The sequence below is a fragment of the Brassica napus genome, chromosome C4, assembly GCF_020379485.1.
Source record: "Brassica napus cultivar Da-Ae chromosome C4, Da-Ae, whole genome shotgun sequence".
In the NCBI taxonomy this organism is placed as follows: Eukaryota; Viridiplantae; Streptophyta; class Magnoliopsida; order Brassicales; family Brassicaceae; genus Brassica; species Brassica napus.
This window is the reverse complement of record NC_063447.1, coordinates 35,826,832-35,846,004: the sequence shown is the minus strand read 5'-3', so window position 1 is coordinate 35,846,004 and position 19,173 is coordinate 35,826,832. Positions and strand designations below refer to the sequence as shown.

The window sequence follows — 19,173 nt, the reverse complement described above, 5'->3', positions numbered from 1 at the left end:
GTTTTTTTATACATTGTTCCTTTTATATTTTATTAGACTGTTGCTTATGTTTCATTTAATATTGTATTTATAATTTACCCGCATGCAAACAAATATACAATTTAATTTTAATGGCCATCGCATATAAATTTATATTGACATACTAAAATTCTTAGCTATAATCCGTACTTTCTTACATATATTTTTTTTACTATGACTTTAATTTTTATTATGTCTACATATTAAAAGTTATAATATTTTAATAATCTTCTCGCCCCGTGCAGGGCGCGGGTTATCACCTAGTTATATAAGTATTGTGTATGAAGTGATCTACGAAAGAGAGAGGAACTAAACTTAGTGAGCTCTTGTCCATCCCTTTAATTTGATGAGCCAACATGATATTTATAGAGAAGGTAAGTCGGCTAATTTTACCCCCTCGTGAAGTAATTATTATTTTAATAGTTACACAAATATCCCAAAATGGATAAGCATTATCTTATCTTTAACACTTCCCCTTGATTATCCATTTTGTATTACGTAGTACCTCGTTAAAAACCTAATCATGGAAAAACCCAATGGGACAAAAACCATGACAAAGGAAAAAGAGTACACTGTCGTAATCTCTCCCTGAGAATAGTGGACCTAGCTTTCTCGTCACAGGTCATATAAATGCCGCATTCCGATACCATAGACGTATTTTCGGAACGTTGTAGTGGGAAGGGCTTTTGTGGACAAGTCAGCCGGGATTGTCGCATGACCGTACATACTCGATTTCCACCTCTTTATTTTTCTCGAGCTCCCTTATGTATGAGAAAAATCTCGGAGGGATATGATTTGTTCTGTCGCTTTTGATGCAGCCTTCTTTGAGTTGAGCGACACAAACCGAATTGTTTTCAAATACTTTTGTCAGCTCTTTCTCATTGACTATTCCGTTTGATTCTTGTATGTGGTGACTCATTAACCAAAGCCACATACATTCTCGACATGCTTTGTGAAGCGCAATAGTTTTTGCTTGATTCGAAGATGTCGCAACCAGAGTTTGTTTCTGGGACCGCCAAGAGATCGCGGTTCCACCAATTGTAAAAACATAGCCGGTTTGTGTTCGACTTTATAAATATCATGTATCTGCAAAACCATACCAAACTCGGGGTTTCTAGGATAAATCAATCCTAAATCAATACATACCTTGGAGAGAACAGATATGTTCTCGACGCCGTTCTAATTTCCATAAATAGGAAATGAGCTATATCTCGCAAAGACATTAGTGTCTAAAACTATATTTTATCAAATACAACTTGCAAGACATATAAGCTCACATATGCTTTATTACCATTAGCATCTCCAAAGTACTTATTTATATAAGATGTTACCAGGATCTTTTAAAATAAGATCTCTTTTAACATCGAGAGATCTATTTACCATTGGAGTACTCAAAGGAGTCGCTTTATTCATACAAAAGCGTTTCAATTACCTTTTTGTATAGTTTGATTGATGCACAAATATTCCTTCTCGGAGATGCTCTATCTGGAGCCCAAGACAAAACTTTGTCTTGCCGAGATCTTTCATTTCGAGCTCCTCTTTCATATGAGTTCGAGCATCATCAACCTCCATTTGAGTTTCAATTATGTCCAGATCATCTACATATACAACAATGATCACAAAGCCAGATGACGATTTCTTTATAATCCATATTATGATCGCTGTAACTGACCGAACAAATCTCCCTGGATTTTTCTTTCAATGCCCTTGGCATTTTCAATTCATCAGGGAGTTTCATATATATATATATATATCGTTATCCAACGATCCATACAAATACGCAGTCACAACGTCCATGAGATGTATTTTAAGATTTTTAGACGCCGTTAGGCTCATCAAAATCTAAAAATAATTTCATCCATTACCGGGAAATACGTTTCCTAAAAATTAATTTCCAGTCTCTGAGAAAAACCTTGGGCAACTAATCAGGTTTTATATCGTGTTACTTTTCTCACGAATACCCACTTATACCCAACAAGATTTATATTCTCAGGCGTTATGACTATCGGTCCAAAGACATTCCGTTTATTTAGGGAGAATAATTCAATTTGAATGGCCTTCTGCCACTCCTCCCAATCATGTCTTTTTAACATTCCAAAATGGACCTTGGATCGGGACCATCACTTTTATGATCGATCTCTTTGGACAGAAAAGGAGAACATTCCATCAACATCTTTTATCTTATAACTTTTCATCAAGGGTGTAGTTGATGGAAATTTCATAATTTTCTGTTCCCTTTTCGTCATCTGGATCATCTTTATTTGGTTCATCTTGACCCTTTTCATCTATGCCTTCTTTCAGACATTTTTCAGTATCAGGTTCTTCTGGAACCTTTCCACTTATGCCTTCTTTCAGACATCTTTCAATATCAAGTTCTTTTGGAACCTTACCATCTATGCCTTCTTTCAGACATCTTTCAGTATCAGGTTCTCTTTGAACCTTTCCACTTATGTCTTCTTTCAGACATTTTTCAGTATCAGGTTCTTCAGGAACCTTGCAACTTTTCTCAACCAATTTCTTTCGGGGATTTTTATCTCTAGAACCCGCTAGTCTCCCCCTCTTTAACTGAACCCTAGGTTCATTTATTTTGTTACCATCACTTTGTTCTTTAGGAACATCAACTCTTGATGGAACATTTTCAGCGGATATATCATGTCATATCTGTGAGAACATCTGGTAACTGGTTTACAAATGCACAATTTTCTGAACTTCCAGTTCTCTTTGATCCGTAGAGGGATCATGGTGTAACAACGACTATGTATACCATGTAATCTCTTTAGGAATTTCTCAAATTCCTCCCCCTAACGCTAGAAATTCATCCTCATTAAAATGGCAATCGGCAAATCGTGCCGTAAACATATCACCAGTTACCGGTTCAAGATACCTTATATACGGCTTGTTCTAACTCTTCCAGAGTTTTATACATTCCCGAGAGCATCTTTAACTCTCCAGGGACTTCTAAATATCAAGATGCAACTCAAGTCATTTTTGTCCTTCCAGACATTTCAATATATTGCATCTATTTTAAATTTTCTCCAGTGACCTCGGAACAAGCCGTTTTTCATACCTCAAGGTCATCTTTCATTTCATTCTCTGGAGAACTATACCTTGGACTTTTGGTCCAAAAATCTCTCGTTTTTCTAACGAGTTTTATATCAAATTGATGGCCAATCAATTCACTCTACCCTCATACATAGAGGTAGATTCATAATCCTTATTTATATAGCGCTTTTTCATTTATTGTCGACAATTTATTTTGTCTTTGGTTCCATCTTTTTACCCGTACTGATATGGTTAATCGAGATCTCTTTATCATCATCGATGATTTACCCAGGTACCTGACTGTAATATTAACCATATCAACGGTCTCTTCACGAGATTCATCCTCTATTCATATATTTGCTCTTTTTCGAGGACTCTTTGGAACCAAAGTGGTCTATCACGTCTCTAGCGTACCATAGACTCATATATCGTCCTTTTAGGACACTATTTTCTTATTGGAGCATTTTCAACTGGAATATGAGATTTCATTATTTCATCAAAATGTCTGGCAAGTATTTTGTAAATGGATTATCCTACTTTTCATTGTAATCCATTTCACATATCTCATTCCATCAGCTTATCATATGCTTCTAGTAAACTTGCGAGCATATTTCTAATTATCCATATACTTTATCCCTCAGGATTGTATATGTCTTTATTACATGCAGTTGTGCATGTTTACATCCGATCATGGGGATCATCTTACTTGAATTTACTTTATCAAGTTCTTTTTCAAGTGCGAACATAATTTCTCAATGTTCCACTCACTAGGATTCTTTAATTCTCCCCCTCGAGATGATGACACTCCATGTATAAAATCTCGTACTGAATCCCACTCTAGAACCAATAACATATTCAGTTTTCCCATTTGGGATGAATTATGTTTCAAATCCTTTAGAGTGAGATCCTAATTTGGGATCTGGTTAAAGAAATCACATCTAGTGAACTTGCTTGATGATTCATCTCCCATGATGGTTTCCTTTATTTTCTTTTAAGACATGCTATATGAAAAACTTCTGGTTTTTCAACATTTCACAATAATGTCGATAACATTATTGGAGATGGCTATATATCAGTAAACTTCAAGTTTACCACTCATAATTTTGCCATCTTTTTCTTATGCATGTCTTTTCATCATAAGCCCTTCTAGAACCAATAATATGTTTATATTACTAGATACTATACTTATTTAATTTGAGAGAGGAAAGATATTTGTTACCTTTAGTAGTCATGACGATGACCCAATACCTGCCAGGTATATTTATCTCAATCCTGAATCTCAAAATCTTATTCAGGAAGATAATTCTCATATCACATCGATATTTTATTTTTATTTTCTGGACCAACCAGAAAATCTGAATCATCAAGATGAGTATTCAAGCTATGAAAAGATGGTCCGGGCTCATAAGAGATGAAGTTTATTTCACTTCCTTTTTCTTTTTCTTTTTGAATCTCGATATAGATCGGCTAAATATTTGGCGTACGAAAACTACGTACCCAATTTTCTTTCTGGCCGTATCTATAGCAAACCTTTTCTGTTTGCCTTTTATCACCGACCACTTTTATTTTTCGTGGAAGTTTCCATTATTTTCATAGGGACGAAATCTTCTTCCTCATCCTCTTCCACGACCATGATAGCAGCTTCTACCGCATCCACACCCTTGTCCTTTTCAAGAAGGACCGACTTGATGGTTTAGTATCATGAGTTTCTTTTCTTTTCAATTCTCACGGAGGATTTACATCAACTCCAACAATTTGGTGAATCCTTTCTTTCAAGGATTTGATTATTCAAAGATCTTCTAGATTTTTCTCATAATACACCTCATCTTATAAACCATCATTAAAGTGGTGTAAATTATCATGGCTTTATCTTTTTCTTATCCGATATAGTTTTAACTTATCGATGATTTTTCAAAGCTCATTTTTTCTCAGGTGCATCTTTGCACCCACTGCCCAAGTCTTAAAATTATTTCTCGTAATATTAAGGGCATTTATTTTGAGCTTTGTCAAATTTGACATGATAACCGTATTCATAGAATAATAATATATAAAGACGGAAATTTAAATGCATAATTTAAATGCATAATTTAAATGCAGAAATTAAAGGCATAAAATAAAAGCATAACTTAAATTGCAGAAATTTAAATAGCATAAATAAAATTGGAGGCTTAGCCTACCACATGATCCGAGGAGTCTTAGACTACCATATTGATCATTTTTCAAAGTCCGAGGAAACATGGTCTACCATTTTGACTTTTACTTATTTCAAGGTCCGATGAGACTTAGTCTGCCATTTTTGACCTTTTTTTTATCATTCTCATGAAATTTGGTTTTGTTAAATCTTTATTTAAAACTTTTTATTTTCTTTTCACTCAGTTCAGTGTTCTAATAAGGATCTGAGGTTTTAACTCTTCAGAGTGTTCTCTCTTTGATTCTTTAACCACAATATCCAGTTTCAGTAGTCATAGGTGGAAGTTTGCAGTTTGAATAGCTTTTGAGTAGAGAATCTCCTCGTGTCTTGTCTGCTGAAATTCTTTTTTGATTTTTTTGGTTCTTTTGTTGTTGCCAGGTCTTATATCCCAAAATGGATAAGCATTATCTTATCTTTAACAATCACAAAATTCATTTATAACATTTCAATCCTCTATCAAGGAGTGACTATGAATTTAAAAACTTCAAAATAATCTAATCTTTTTTTGGGTCAAAAATGATCTAATCATGTTGTAGAGAAAGGGAGTCTGGTATAACCGATGTAGTGGATTAATTTTTATAGAAGGAAGAGATAATTTCTATTGTTATCACATGGTCCATTGCTGTAGCAATTTTCTTTTGCAACAAAAAAACAAAGCTAGTGCAAGAGAGGCTAAGTTTTTACCTTGCCATGTCTTCTAATGGCTTATGTCCAAGATAATACTTCTCAGAGACTTTTCTTGAAGTAGAAGTGAATCTGAAGAAAGGATAAAAACACATCAATATAAGTGTCATTACACAGACTTGTTAAAAAACAAAAAAGACACAACATCATTCTGAATGACTCCGGTTACAACTGGATTCAGGGGATCATCTTAATGTGTAAGTTAAGATGATAAACTTTTTAGATCATCTGTAGGAGTATAATATAAAAGGTTTGTTCAATAAAATCAGCCATGTTGTGATTCACCTTGTACAATTCTATACTTGTAAAAGTCTATGTTCCAAGTACATACTCACACTCTAAGTTCCAAGTGTTTGTTGTACATAAACAGAAGGATCAACACAAAGCTTGAAAATGATACATCAAATCTAATTTTTAGATGCAAAGACATAACTCCATAGCTAAACATTTTTTCTTCCAGTCCTTCATGGACAAAAAATGGAGCACCCCGCTGTCAAAAAAATATTAGATTGTTAGTATGAATAGATGAATGTGTAAGTAAACTAAACACATAATGAAGAGACTGTAAGATCCTTGAATCGTATAGACACTTCAAATTTCCACTTACGCATAGGCTTCATCTTTCTCGGGTGGGCAAGTCTTTGCAAGACACTCATCATTTGTATGTATTTTATCTATCAACTAGGATAGGATAAGACCTGCGTCTTGCGCAGGGTGAGTTTATTTGTATATATTATCGATAGTTTTTTTATAGATTTGATCATTTTATTGGTATATATAAAATATTTTTTGTTTTTTGTTGTTATTATATAATTTTTTTCCGATGGATCAGATCAATTTTTATTAAAAAGAACGGAACAAAACTATAATTAATACATCATGGGTTGATCGGATTAGACATTAAACAAATTATGACATAAAAACCTTATTTTTTTCCATCGAACACATTCTTTTAAAAAGTGAACAGTATTGTTTTCACAGTTAAATTATTTTAACTTTTATCTTCCATATGGTATTGAAAGCTTTCAAATCAACCATCAAATTAATACATGTCATTTTAATGTTTTTAGTCGTATACTTTAGGAAAACTTACATTTTTATAATTTAAAGTCGTTTTAAAAAATTCAAAATATAACATATAAGAAAAAATCTAACATATAAGAAAAATATAACATATAAGGTGTCCTCATTTTTGTATTTTAAAGTCGTTTTAAGAAAAAAATATAACATATAAGGTTTCCTCATTTTTGTAATTTAAAGTCATTTTAAAAAATTCAAAATATAACATATAAGAAAAAATCTAATTTTTTAATAATATGGTTAATGTGATTGTTTATTTTTTTTAATAATATAAAATTAAACAAAATGAAGAAGGATGCAAAAATTGTTATCAAATCTTTATTATTCATAATCATTAATTGCTATATATATGTAAATCATATTAGGTAATTTCGTAGCTTTTATTTAGGGAAAGAATACACACTTTTTATATTTTAGGTTAATATAATGTTCTCTAGTGGACATTAAATAAATTATGACATAAAAACCTTATTTTTCTCTCGAACACATTCTTGAAAAAGTGAACATTATTGTTTTCACAGTTGAATTATTTTGACTTTTATCTTACATATGGTTTTGAAAGCTTTCAAATCAACCATCGAACTGATACATGTCATTTTAATGTTTTTAGTTATATACTTAAGGAAAACTTGCATTTTTATAATTTAAAGTCGTTTTAAAAATTCAAAATATAACATATAAGAAAAAATATAACATATAAGAAAAATATAACATATAATGTGTCCTCATTTTTGTATTTTAAAGTCGTTTTAAAAAAAATATAACATATAAGGTTTCCTCATTTTTTAATTTAAAGTCATTTTAAAAAATTCAAAATATAACATATAAGAAAAAATCTAGTTTTTTTATTATATGGTTAATGTGATTGTTTATTTTTTTTAATAATATAAAATTAAACAAAAATGAAGAAGGATGCAAAAATTATTATCAAATCTTTATTATTCATAATCATTAATTGTCATATATATGTAAATCATATTAGATAATTTTGTAGCTTTTATTTAAGGAAAGAATATACACTTCTTATATTTTAGGTTATTATAATGTTCTCTAGTAGACATTAAACAAATTATGACATAAAAACCTTATTTTTTCCATCGAACACATTCTTGAAAAAAGTGAACAGTATTGTTTCCAGAGTTAAATTATTTTGACTTTTATCTTCCATATGGTTTTGAAAGCTTTCAAATCAACCATAGAATTGATACATGTCATTTTAATATTTTTAATCGTATACTTAAGGAAAACTTACATTTTTGTAATTTAAAGTCGTTTTAAAAAAATCAAAATATAATATATTAGAAAATTCTAATATATAAGAAAAATATAACATATAAGGTGTCCTCATTTTTGTATTTTAAAGTCGTTTTAAAAAAATATATAACATATATGGTTTCTACATTTTTGTAATTTAAAGTCATTTTAAAAAATTCAAAATATAACATATAAGAAAAAATCTAATTTTTTTTATTATATGGTTAATGTGATTGTTTAATTTTTTTTAATAATATAAATTTAAACAAAAATGAAGAAGGATGCAAAAATTGTTATCAAATCTTTATTATTCATAATCATTAATTGCCATATATATATAAATCATATTAGGTAATTTCGTAGCTTTTATTTAGGGAAAGAATATACACTTCTTATATTTTAGGTTAATATAATGTTCTCTAGTGAATATTAAACAAATTATGACATAAAAACCTTATTTTTTCCCTCGAACACATTCTTGAAAAAGTGAACAGTATTGTTTTCACAATTGAATTATTTTGACTTTTATCTTACATATGGTTTTTATAGCTTTCAAATCAACCATCGAACAGATACATGTCATTTTAATGTTTTTAGTCGTATACTTAAGGAAAACTTACATTTTTGTAATTTAAAGTCGTTTTAAAAAATTCAAATTATAACATATAAGAAAAAATCTAACATATAAGAAAAATATAACATATAAGGTGTCCTCATTTTTGTATTTTAAAGTTGTTTAAAAAAATATATAACATATAAGGTTTCCTCATTTTTGTCATTTAAAGTCATTTTAAAAAATTCAAAATATAATATATAAGAAAAAATCTAATTTTTTATTATATGGTTAATGTGATTGTTTTCTTTTTAATAATATAAAATTAAACAAAAATGAAGAAGGATGCAAAAATTGTTATCAAATCTTTATTATTCTTAATCATTAATTGTCATATATATGTAAATCATATTAGGTAATTCTATAGATTTTATTTAAGGAAATAATACACACTTCTTATATTTTAGGATAATATAATGTTCTCTAGTGGACATTAAACAAATTATGACATAAAAACCTTATTTTTTCCATCGAACACATTCTTGAAAAAAGTGAACAGTATTGTTTCCAAAGTTAAATTATTTTGACTTCTATCTTCCATATGGTTTTGAAAGCTTTCAAATAAACCATCGAATTGATACATCTCATTTTAATGTTTTTAGTCATATACTTAAGGAAAACTTACATTTTTGTAATTTAAAGTCGTTTTAAAAAAATTCAAAATATAATATGTAAGAAAATTCTAACATATAAGAAAAATATAACATATAAGGTGTCCACATTTTTGTATTTTAAAGTCGTTTTAAAAAAATATATAACATATAAGGTTTCTTTATTTTTGTAATTTAAAGTCATTTTAAAAAATTCAAAATATAACATATAAGAAAAAATATAATTTTTTTATTATATGGTTAATGTGATTGTTTAAGTTTTTTAATAATATAAATTTAAACAAAAATGAAGAAAGATGCAAAAATTGTTATCAAATCTTTATTATTCATAATCATTAATTGCTATATATATGTAAATCATATTAGGTAATTCCGTAGCTTTTATTTAAGGAAAGAATATACACTTCCTATATTTTAGGTTAATATAATGTTTTCTAGTGTTATATAATTATGGAATAATGTGACACCATTAGATTAAACTATACTTTATATTAGATGTTATAGAATTCTTTGAAATAGAATTTAGAAGGCATTTAGAGTGCCACCTAGGATTTGGGGTTTTTTTTAATTAATACAAAATGAAGGTTCTAATTTTTCAAATGCTTCTCAATTAATATATAGGGGATTAGTCGGTCTCATTGGTTTATAAATGAATGGCAGGGAAAATTCCTTATCATTCTCATGAAATTTGGTTTTGTTAAATCTTTATTTAAAACTTTTTATTTTCTTTTCACTCAGTTCAGTGTTCTAATAAGGATCTGAGGTTTTAACTCTTCAGAGTGTTCTCTCTTTGATTCTTTAACCACAATATCCAGTTTCAGTAGTCGTAGGTGGAAGTTTGCAGTTTGAATAGCTTTTGAGTAGAGAATCTCCTCGTGTCTTGTCTGCTGAAATTCTTTTTTGATTTTTTTTGGTTCTTTTGTTGTTGTCAGGTCCAAAAGTCGAGAGAGTGAGATCATAGTTATGAGGAAATAAAATTCACAAAAAAAAATCAAAAGGAACAATTATAACATCTGTTCCCAGATCGCCTTGAGCCTTAGTTCTTGCGCTTAAAGCGCACCTGCACATCTTGGCCATTTTGATGAAAAAAGAACACCTCTTCCAGCTGCCTTAAATACACGTATATAACTCAGAATTCAACCATTGGAAATTCGATCCCACCGTTGAACCATAAGCCTGTAATGTCTTGTAGATGTACACAAACTTTCTGGACACATAAGAACCACCAACGATCTCTTGAAGTTGCTGCAACATAACAGTTTTCTCCATTTCTCCATATTCAGATGATTATGGATCAACTTACAAATCATTTTATGCATTGAGTTTAAATCCGATTGATAAGATTTCACTTTCTATGAATTTTATGCAGTAATACATTTTCATAAACATCTTTATCACTCTCTGGTACGTCGTGTAATGACCTCGCAAAACCCTTCTATGAAACTGAAAGACTTAGTTTGTTAAACCCAAGTTTCTGATTCAGAAAACAGTGACTTTCTCTCGAGTCGCAGATCAAATGCCAGATGGATTTTACCTCCAAAGATTCTATGCAATGTGATACTTCCAAAGGAAACTCGATCCTGATCTGATTCTCTTTACACTGCTTACACGCAATTGACTTTCTGGGATTAAGTTTCAGGTCTTACAAAGGTTTCTTGTCCAGGAAGAAATAAAGATTATGGTTCGTCTCAATTCCGATAACACCAACGATAGGAGCATGTGAACTCCCATGAGTTTGACACCTTTCTTGTCATTCCGTGCCTCCCAGTGTTTGAACAACGCACAGCTTTCAAGTCATCATTCATTGACAGATTGATCTTGACTGGGTGAGGAAATTCATCGCAGATTTGGAGCAAATTTATAGCCGGAGGTTTTAGCGGTTACCTTCGACTGCGATGATGGCGATTAGATGCATAAGAAAGTGGTAGTAGTGGGATGAACCACATACATGTTTGATTTAATACGCCAGAGGAATGCAAACGGTAGCGGTTACACAGCATTGCCGGAGGCGTCAAGACTTTAGGAGCTACGTCGTCTCTCCTAAGAAGGTGGGCCACCGAGCTGGACAAAACCTAAGTTATTATGTATGAAAAATAAAGTTGGGCCTTATAAATCAAGCAGAATCCAAAACAATTGGCTCATAAACAGAAACGAACATTACGAAAGCTTTTTTAAGAAGTGGACACGTGTTCAATTTTGGAATAGCCTCTGCTGAGGTGGGGAGAGTTTCTGTTTAACTTTATTATTACAGATAGATTTGGGCGGATTTTATCAAGAAAGTGGCGTGAATAGAGACATAAGAAGAAGGGTGTAGTGAGTGACTAGTAATCACGTTAATATATACTTGCCTGTCCACCAATCTGTCACTCTCCGTTTTACAACATTTATTTATTGTTATTGTTCCCCTTCATTATATAATTCAATTCACTCTCCTTCTCTCTCGCTTTCTCCTGTCTCTCTCTCTCAAAACACACACGATCCAATGACGACGAGCGACAACGTGAACGGATGTTTTGGAGACACGAAGCTGACCAAAGTGTTCGTAGGAGGATTGGCTTGGGACACTCAAAAAGAAGCAATGCATGATCATTTCATCAAGTATGGTGATATCTTAGAGGCAGTCATCATCTTCGACAAACTCACTCGCCGTTCCAAAGGCTACGGCTTCGTATGTTCCTCTTCTCTCTCTCTCTCTTTTCTCTTCTTGTTAGTGTATCTCACTTTATCTTCTTTATTTCTCAATATTCTTTTTTGATATTTTCTATGTAGGTGACTTTCAAAGATGCGGAAGCCGCGAAGAGGGCTTGCGAAGACTCGACTCCGATTATCAATGGGCGCCGTTCCAACTGCAATCTTGCCTCCCTCGGTGGCCGTCATCGTAGATCCCCCACCGCCATGGCCTCTCCTCAGGAAGGTTCATCTAAGAAAATTTATATGTAACTTTTTTTTGTTTAATTTCTACAGGATCATGCACGAAAAAAAAACAAATCAAACTAGTCCTCATAACATGTGGAAGTGTCGGGTACTCTTGCCATTTAAAACATCTAAATTGAATCGATGATCGAAATAACAGTAAAGATCAATTTTGTTATATACACGTAAAACCTTTAATCATAAGGAAAAAGTTGCATACACATTAATACACTGGTTACAACGTCATATATGGATTTTTCTATATGGGGGAAGATGTTAGTGGAATATATAATGTAGTATGGTGGAGGTGTATGATCTCTAATGCTAAGATTCTCACTTGCAGTTTTGAAATAAGAAAACAAATCAAATTATTAGTTACTTTTAGATATGCCACAGTGTCAAAAAAAGTTTGATCTATAGGCAGGCCATTACAAGGATTGAATCTTGATATAAATGAAATAGAGAAACCATGTTGTTAAAAAAAATGAAATAGAGAAACCAACTAAACTTTTTAGATACCTACTAATTCTTGTTGTTCAAAACCAAAAAAAAAAAATACCTACTAATTCTTCAAAACTGATCTTTGACTTTACTATCAATATGGTGTTTGAGTTGTGAAGGATCAAAGAATGTGAGTAGGGCCACGTCAGGACATGTAGGGAATAATCAAGCTCAATGGTACTACCCTGCGGGATTCACACACCAGCAACATCAACTTCAACGACAACACCATCATCATCAAGCCGTTCCATTCTATGGGTAAACTATGTTTCTACTGTTTAAGACTTTTTTTTTTTAATGTCTGAGCCTCTGAAACCAAATGTTCGTACATTCACTAGGAAGAAACCTAAATCATTTTAAATTTATTGTTTTTAGGAGAGTAGACATATCCTAACAAAAATGAATTTATGACTTGTAATTAGATTTCTATAAAGTAATTCAAGAGTTTTATCTACTAAATCAATTCTTCGTTAGTCTAACATCATTTCAAAATGTATTTGATTGGCTCGGTTTTGATGTTAAATTAAAGGTACGCTTCCTCCTACGTCCCCCCTAACATGACCTTCAATCAAGTAAGTCTTATGATTTCTAAATAACGTCGATATTCTTTAATTATGTTTTTCCACTTATGAAATAAATTTGTTTGTGATGTTATTTAATGAACAGAAAGTTGGATACGTTGGAGGAACCTATATGAACGGATACTACGCACAACCGCAACCTCAACCTCTGCCACAGCTGCAATATTACCACCAACATCACATGTATGGTGGAGGACGTGTAATGGTTGCGACAAGCCCGCCGATGATGCCTCTCTACACTGTCTATCCTTATCATCAATCTCCGGCCACCGGTTTTCCTCAGCCTTCTTTTACGAAACACATTCCTACTCATCCCATTTCAGGTATTTTGTCATTTTATCCTAAACCTTATAATGAATTATTTTTGCAAAAAAAAAAAACCTAACATGTAATCGCTTAAATATTTAATTATGTGCATATAATTATATTTATATAGCTGCATTGCCATCTTAAATTAATATTTAACATTGTAGAAACGTAATATTTGGGCCATAAAGTACACAAATTCATTGGATTTGAGTTTTTGTAGTAAGTATTTGTGATATTTTTGTCTTATAATAACTAATTACTATTACAAATCTCAGATATTCATGTGGATAACGAATTTTATAATTGAGAAAAATTATTCGTAATTTGTTACTTTCTAATCTAATATGCGAGCAACATATATGTGTAGGCTCGTCCTTGATTTATTATGAATTCAAACCGCGCATAAGACATTTTACTGGCAAAAAATAATATTCTAACATGTGTCTTATTGCATATAGGATAATGTTTTCATTCTTATCCATCAATCGTATGTCTACCCCATGTTTTCTACAATATTTACACAAAAATCTGATGAGACCACCCACGCATGCATACACAAGTTGGTCACGTTATTTGATGTCAGTCATGGCCTGTGCCCATGATGTGGAATCACATGGATGATGGATCCACTATCTTCAGCTAGCTAGGCTCTGCTTTGTCACGTTATGCCTCGTTGTCGCACGTGTCTCTGTAATAATATAGCTGGATCCTAGTGCTTATGAATTCATAAATAACAAAAGGCCCCTTCCATGCAAGATCGTTGTGTCGGAAAAATATATAATAAACTGACGTTATAAAGATTTGCTTTTGACTGTTGAATAGGTACAGTTGGAGGAGGAGATAGCATAATGAAGAAGGCATAAGTTGAAAGGCAACAACAAGCTGTTAACAAAACGATTCAGCCTAAAATTATTTTCATTTCTTCATCTCACAATGTTTTATTTTATTTTACCATATAGACATAAATCAATTTTTTAGAAAATAATTTCTATATATTAATAATTTCTAACTAGCTAATAGAGTTTCTTCTAAAGTAGTTAAGGTCTACTTCTGTATTGGATTAGCCTAATACCGCCATCATCCGTCACATTTTGTTCATTAAAAGCTAATAGCATTTTCAACCGAATTAATAAGTGAAAGTATCTACTAATCGGATTATAAAAACTTAATATAGAGGTTCTTTAATAACATGGAAGTTTCTAGCTTTAGATTCATAATCTGTTTCATATATGAAATCAACTCTTAGATATTAGGATTTAAAGTGTAATCATCCCTATTGCTTTTAACAATAAACATAATCTTCTGCAACCACGCGATGGTGGTCTATCGGCATCTGAAATATGGGTTGCTAAACATTTTAGATTCAAATGCTCTCTACTGCACTTAATCATGTAGTTATGTGAATTTGTTTACGGCCTATTTGAATATCTGAAAAAATGATGAATTCGTAGACTGCAATTCACTTTCCAGATTAGTATGAGCCCTTTAAGATCCGAAATACTCCATATTAATTAAAACACAATGTTTTGCCATTCTTTAGTTTTAACTTTCAAAACATTGATGAGTATATTATTCGAAAGTATACACATGCTACTAGGGGTGGGTACTTCGGTTATTTTCTCGGCTCGGTTCTGTTCGGGTTCGGTTCGGTTCTAGTATTTTTTCTTGAAATAAACCATAGTTAGTTTGGTTTGGTTCGGTTGTGTTCGGTTCGGTTTATATTCGGTTCGGTTTGTATTCGGTTTGGTTGGATTTATTTTTTGGATCAGTTTATTTAGGTTCTTCTTAGTTAGGCATAAATTATGTAAACATAAACTATGTGAACTAAATTCAATATAAAACTGAAACAAAAACCTTTAAAAAGTCACAAAAAATATATAAGAATTAAAACAAATGAAAGTTAACTAAGACAAAAAAAAACCAACATCATTAGTAATGTCTTTTATATCATTATTAAAAAGCTTGCAATGAATCATCTTCCATGTGATGATGTGGAGAAGAACTTTTGTTTTTAATAAAATTTGCTTTAAGTTTAGATTTTATTTAATATCCATGTTTACATATATAAGAATATAAAAATACAAACTTTTCTATTTTTTTTAAATCAAATATTTTAATGATTACATAGTCGGTTAGAAGAATATATGTTAATAAATGAAAAATGAAAAATATGTGGTATGGTATTAGAATTTTAGTATATTGGTATTACTAATATTTTTAATTTAAATAATGACAAAAACACATCGGTTTCTCGGTTTGGTTCGGTTTAAAACCGAACCATTCAGGTTGGAGAAATCTTCAACCGAATGATTTGAAATAGACTTTGGTTCGGTTTGATTCGGTTTCGGTTCGGTTGGCTCAGTTTAACTCGGTTCGGTTCGGTTTTTTTTGCCCACCCCTACATGCTACATTAAATTTCACAGTACTCCAAATTACAACATGTACTCTATTGGCTTGAAATAGTATTAATGATGTATCATCATCCAAATTTAAGTCCATTAAATATATGTTGTGAAAAACATAAGTCAGTTTCTACGCTAATGTGACCAATCTCTTGCTTAAATATGTCGATTTTTAACACCTTTGATTCTTTACACTAATAATTAGAAGTAAAAAAAGGGATCAAAAGTGGACAACTCAGTCGAATCCGGCCCAACCAATTATCAAAATAGTTTGGATATTACTCAGCTCAGCACATGAGTTTGGTTATGATGGTCAATGTGATCCATATGCGGTGAAGTTTAATTTAAAATAATTACTGTTATTTTTATTAGAAATTCCCCATGCCATAGGCAATACTTCACCAACCATAACCAAACTTGTTTTCGTCGGGATTTTTGTGGCCGGCAACCGCCGCCGGAGTTTCTCGTTTATTTTTTACAGTTAGTAATAGACTAATAGTTATGTAATAAAATAAATTTATGTTGAAAATGGAAATCAAACTTTTAATTTGGGGAAAACCAAATCGTCTTTTTGTTGCCGTCTCACCATTTGCCATTATCATGATTTCTTCACCGTTGAATATCAACTATCATTTTGATTGGATAGATATCATCTCTTATTTGGACAATGCTTAGGATTTGGACGAGTAGATCAAACGTTTTTCGTTGAGCGTTTGGCGTGCGTCTCTTCTCGCAACATGAGTGTCAATATCCACTGTTGGAATTTCTAGTCCTAAGGAGTTACATTATCGATGAATTTACCTTGCACATATTGCAAGGTTGGTTAGTCTCTCGAGGATCTCTGTTCGTTCACACAAAGAATCGACATAAAACCACCATGCAGGGCCGGGCCTGAAAATTTTCGGCCCACAAGCAAAAAAAACTTTTTTGGCCCTTCATAATTAAAAAAACAAAGAAAGTGGTTACCAATAGAGCTATGTAAAGTTTTTGTTGTAATTGGCTCCCTAAATATATGAATCATGTTTGGCCCCAAAGCACATGCTTTATCTGACTCTATTCAGGCACGACCCTGCCACCATGACCAGGGGATATTAAGAAATTGACGTATGCTCTTCAGTCAGAATTGACAACATGGTATGTACTCACTAGATTATACCTTTGGGGCTTCCTATCTAGGTCTGTAAGCAGACAAGTGATCTTCATATATGGTGTTTATTCGACCCACGTTCTCTCAAGTTCCGTGGAGTTGACTGTCACGGTAGCATATGTCAAAATTGGCATCATGAGATTTAAGATTCAAGCAAATCCAAGGATACTCAGTGAATCAAAGCAAGAGATGTATTATCGGCGAAGCTATAGACAAGCTACAATACTGATAAATAGATGCGGGAGCAAATTTTTAAAAACAATAAGGATTCTGTGCATGTTTCTACAACAAAACAAATTGAAGACATGGCTTTTTCAGTTTCAAAGCAAAAGAATTTCAATGCTATGGACAGTTACAACAAATCATGTTATCTCCAACAGGGAGATTGCTTGGGACGGATTGTGATGTAACATATGAATTGTATCCAATGATCTAGTTAGGAAATTTCCAATAAGGAACCTTATTTTGAGGGTTGAGGATCCTCAAAATGATGGTTTGAGGGTGAGTTGGTCTAACAAAAAACTTCAAATTCATCTTAAAAATTTAATGTAATTTTCATTTTAGTCCTCAACTTTAATTTAAATTAATTATAATCTTTAAACTTTATATAGATAAATAATACATACACATTCAGGATATTAAACAATATTTATAACTCATATATATATATATATATATATATATTGGTTTAACCAAATAATATATTCATTTTTTAAAGTGCAAAAAGAGTTACAAAATGGTTAAATTAAATATATATAATATTTCTATTTTACATAAGATTATTGTATATTTACAATTTTTATTTAAATTTTAACAGATTTAAGTATTTTATGTATCAAAAATAATAGTAATAATTTATGTAGAGATATATTTGAATTTTAATCAATAAATATTTATAAAGATTAAAGTGATACAAAATAACATTATAAGACTAAACTGAAAATTAAATATTGTTTTGAGGTTTTGAATAGTGAAACTATTCAGGTCCTCAATATTTGAGGGTTTGAACACATATTGGAGAGCAAAAAAAATCAAAATTTGAGGGTACAAGGATCTGTTGGAGATGTTCTTAGAGATAAAAACGTATTTGCTCATAATAGTCGAGAGTCACAAGATCGATCATACAAGACCAAGGACAAAGAGGAGAAAAGATATCGAATCAGCCTATCCCACAAATGCGTTAGAAAATATCGATCATTATCTCAATGTTGTCTTTGTTTAATGTTCTTGCTAACAACTTGTTTGTTGTGTATTATGTCTTAATGTTATCAGTTACATTTATTTGATATCAATTAAATTAAGATATTATATAAAAAAAACTACCGTTAGGAAACTAGTATTATATAAAAAAAATTACCATTAGGAAACTAGTAATCTATTCATATATATTTTCAGATAGTTTAACAGTTGAATGATTCATGCATATAAATTTTAAATAGTTTAGAGGCTGAATGAACCATACTTGTTAAACATTTAAATTTTAAAGATAAAAAATGTTTAGTTTCACTGATCTCAATACCAACCATATCCAGGTGATTTTCTTGCTTAATCTTTTGTCAATACGATTTATTGAATAAAAAAAAGCATTTTGTGTCAAAATTACATACATCACATTTAAACGCTAAAATTAGATCATGATCAGCGCGACATCGAGTATTTTTATGTTAAATTTATTAAATAGAATTTATAAATTAATTGAATGTTGTTTAGTGTTAAGAGAGATTTTAGTTGTATAATATTTATTTAAGTGGCTAATTAACATTATTATATGTTTTGTGTACTTATCTTGTTAATAATTTGGTTCATATTATAATCAGTTTAATTTTT

At 31.2% G+C, this 19,173-nt stretch overlaps 1 protein-coding gene across 1 annotated transcript; it reads left to right on the top strand.

Moving 5' to 3' along the window:
• Positions 1-11,751: 11,751 nt before the first annotated feature.
• LOC106395053 (probable RNA-binding protein ARP1) lies at positions 11,752-14,833 on the top strand. The gene is made up of 6 exons (XM_013835584.3): positions 11,752-12,161; positions 12,263-12,407; positions 13,027-13,165; positions 13,437-13,479; positions 13,574-13,811; positions 14,620-14,833. Exons 1-6 carry the CDS (start codon positions 11,976-11,978, stop codon positions 14,658-14,660), a joined length of 792 nt encoding a protein of 263 aa, XP_013691038.1. The 5' UTR covers positions 11,752-11,975; the 3' UTR covers positions 14,661-14,833.
• The last annotated feature ends 4,340 nt before the right edge of the window (positions 14,834-19,173 follow it).

Excerpts from the sequence above, each read along its gene's own strand:
- LOC106395053 (XM_013835584.3), top strand. The coding sequence starts at position 11,976 with ATGACGACGAGCGACAACGTGAACGGATGTTTTGGAGACACGAAGCTG. Across the intron at positions 13,166-13,436 it reads CAAGCCGTTCCATTCTATGG|GTACGCTTCCTCCTACGTCC; the intron begins GTAAACTATGTT and ends GTTAAATTAAAG. Across the intron at positions 13,480-13,573 it reads CTAACATGACCTTCAATCAA|AAAGTTGGATACGTTGGAGG; the intron begins GTAAGTCTTATG and ends TTTAATGAACAG.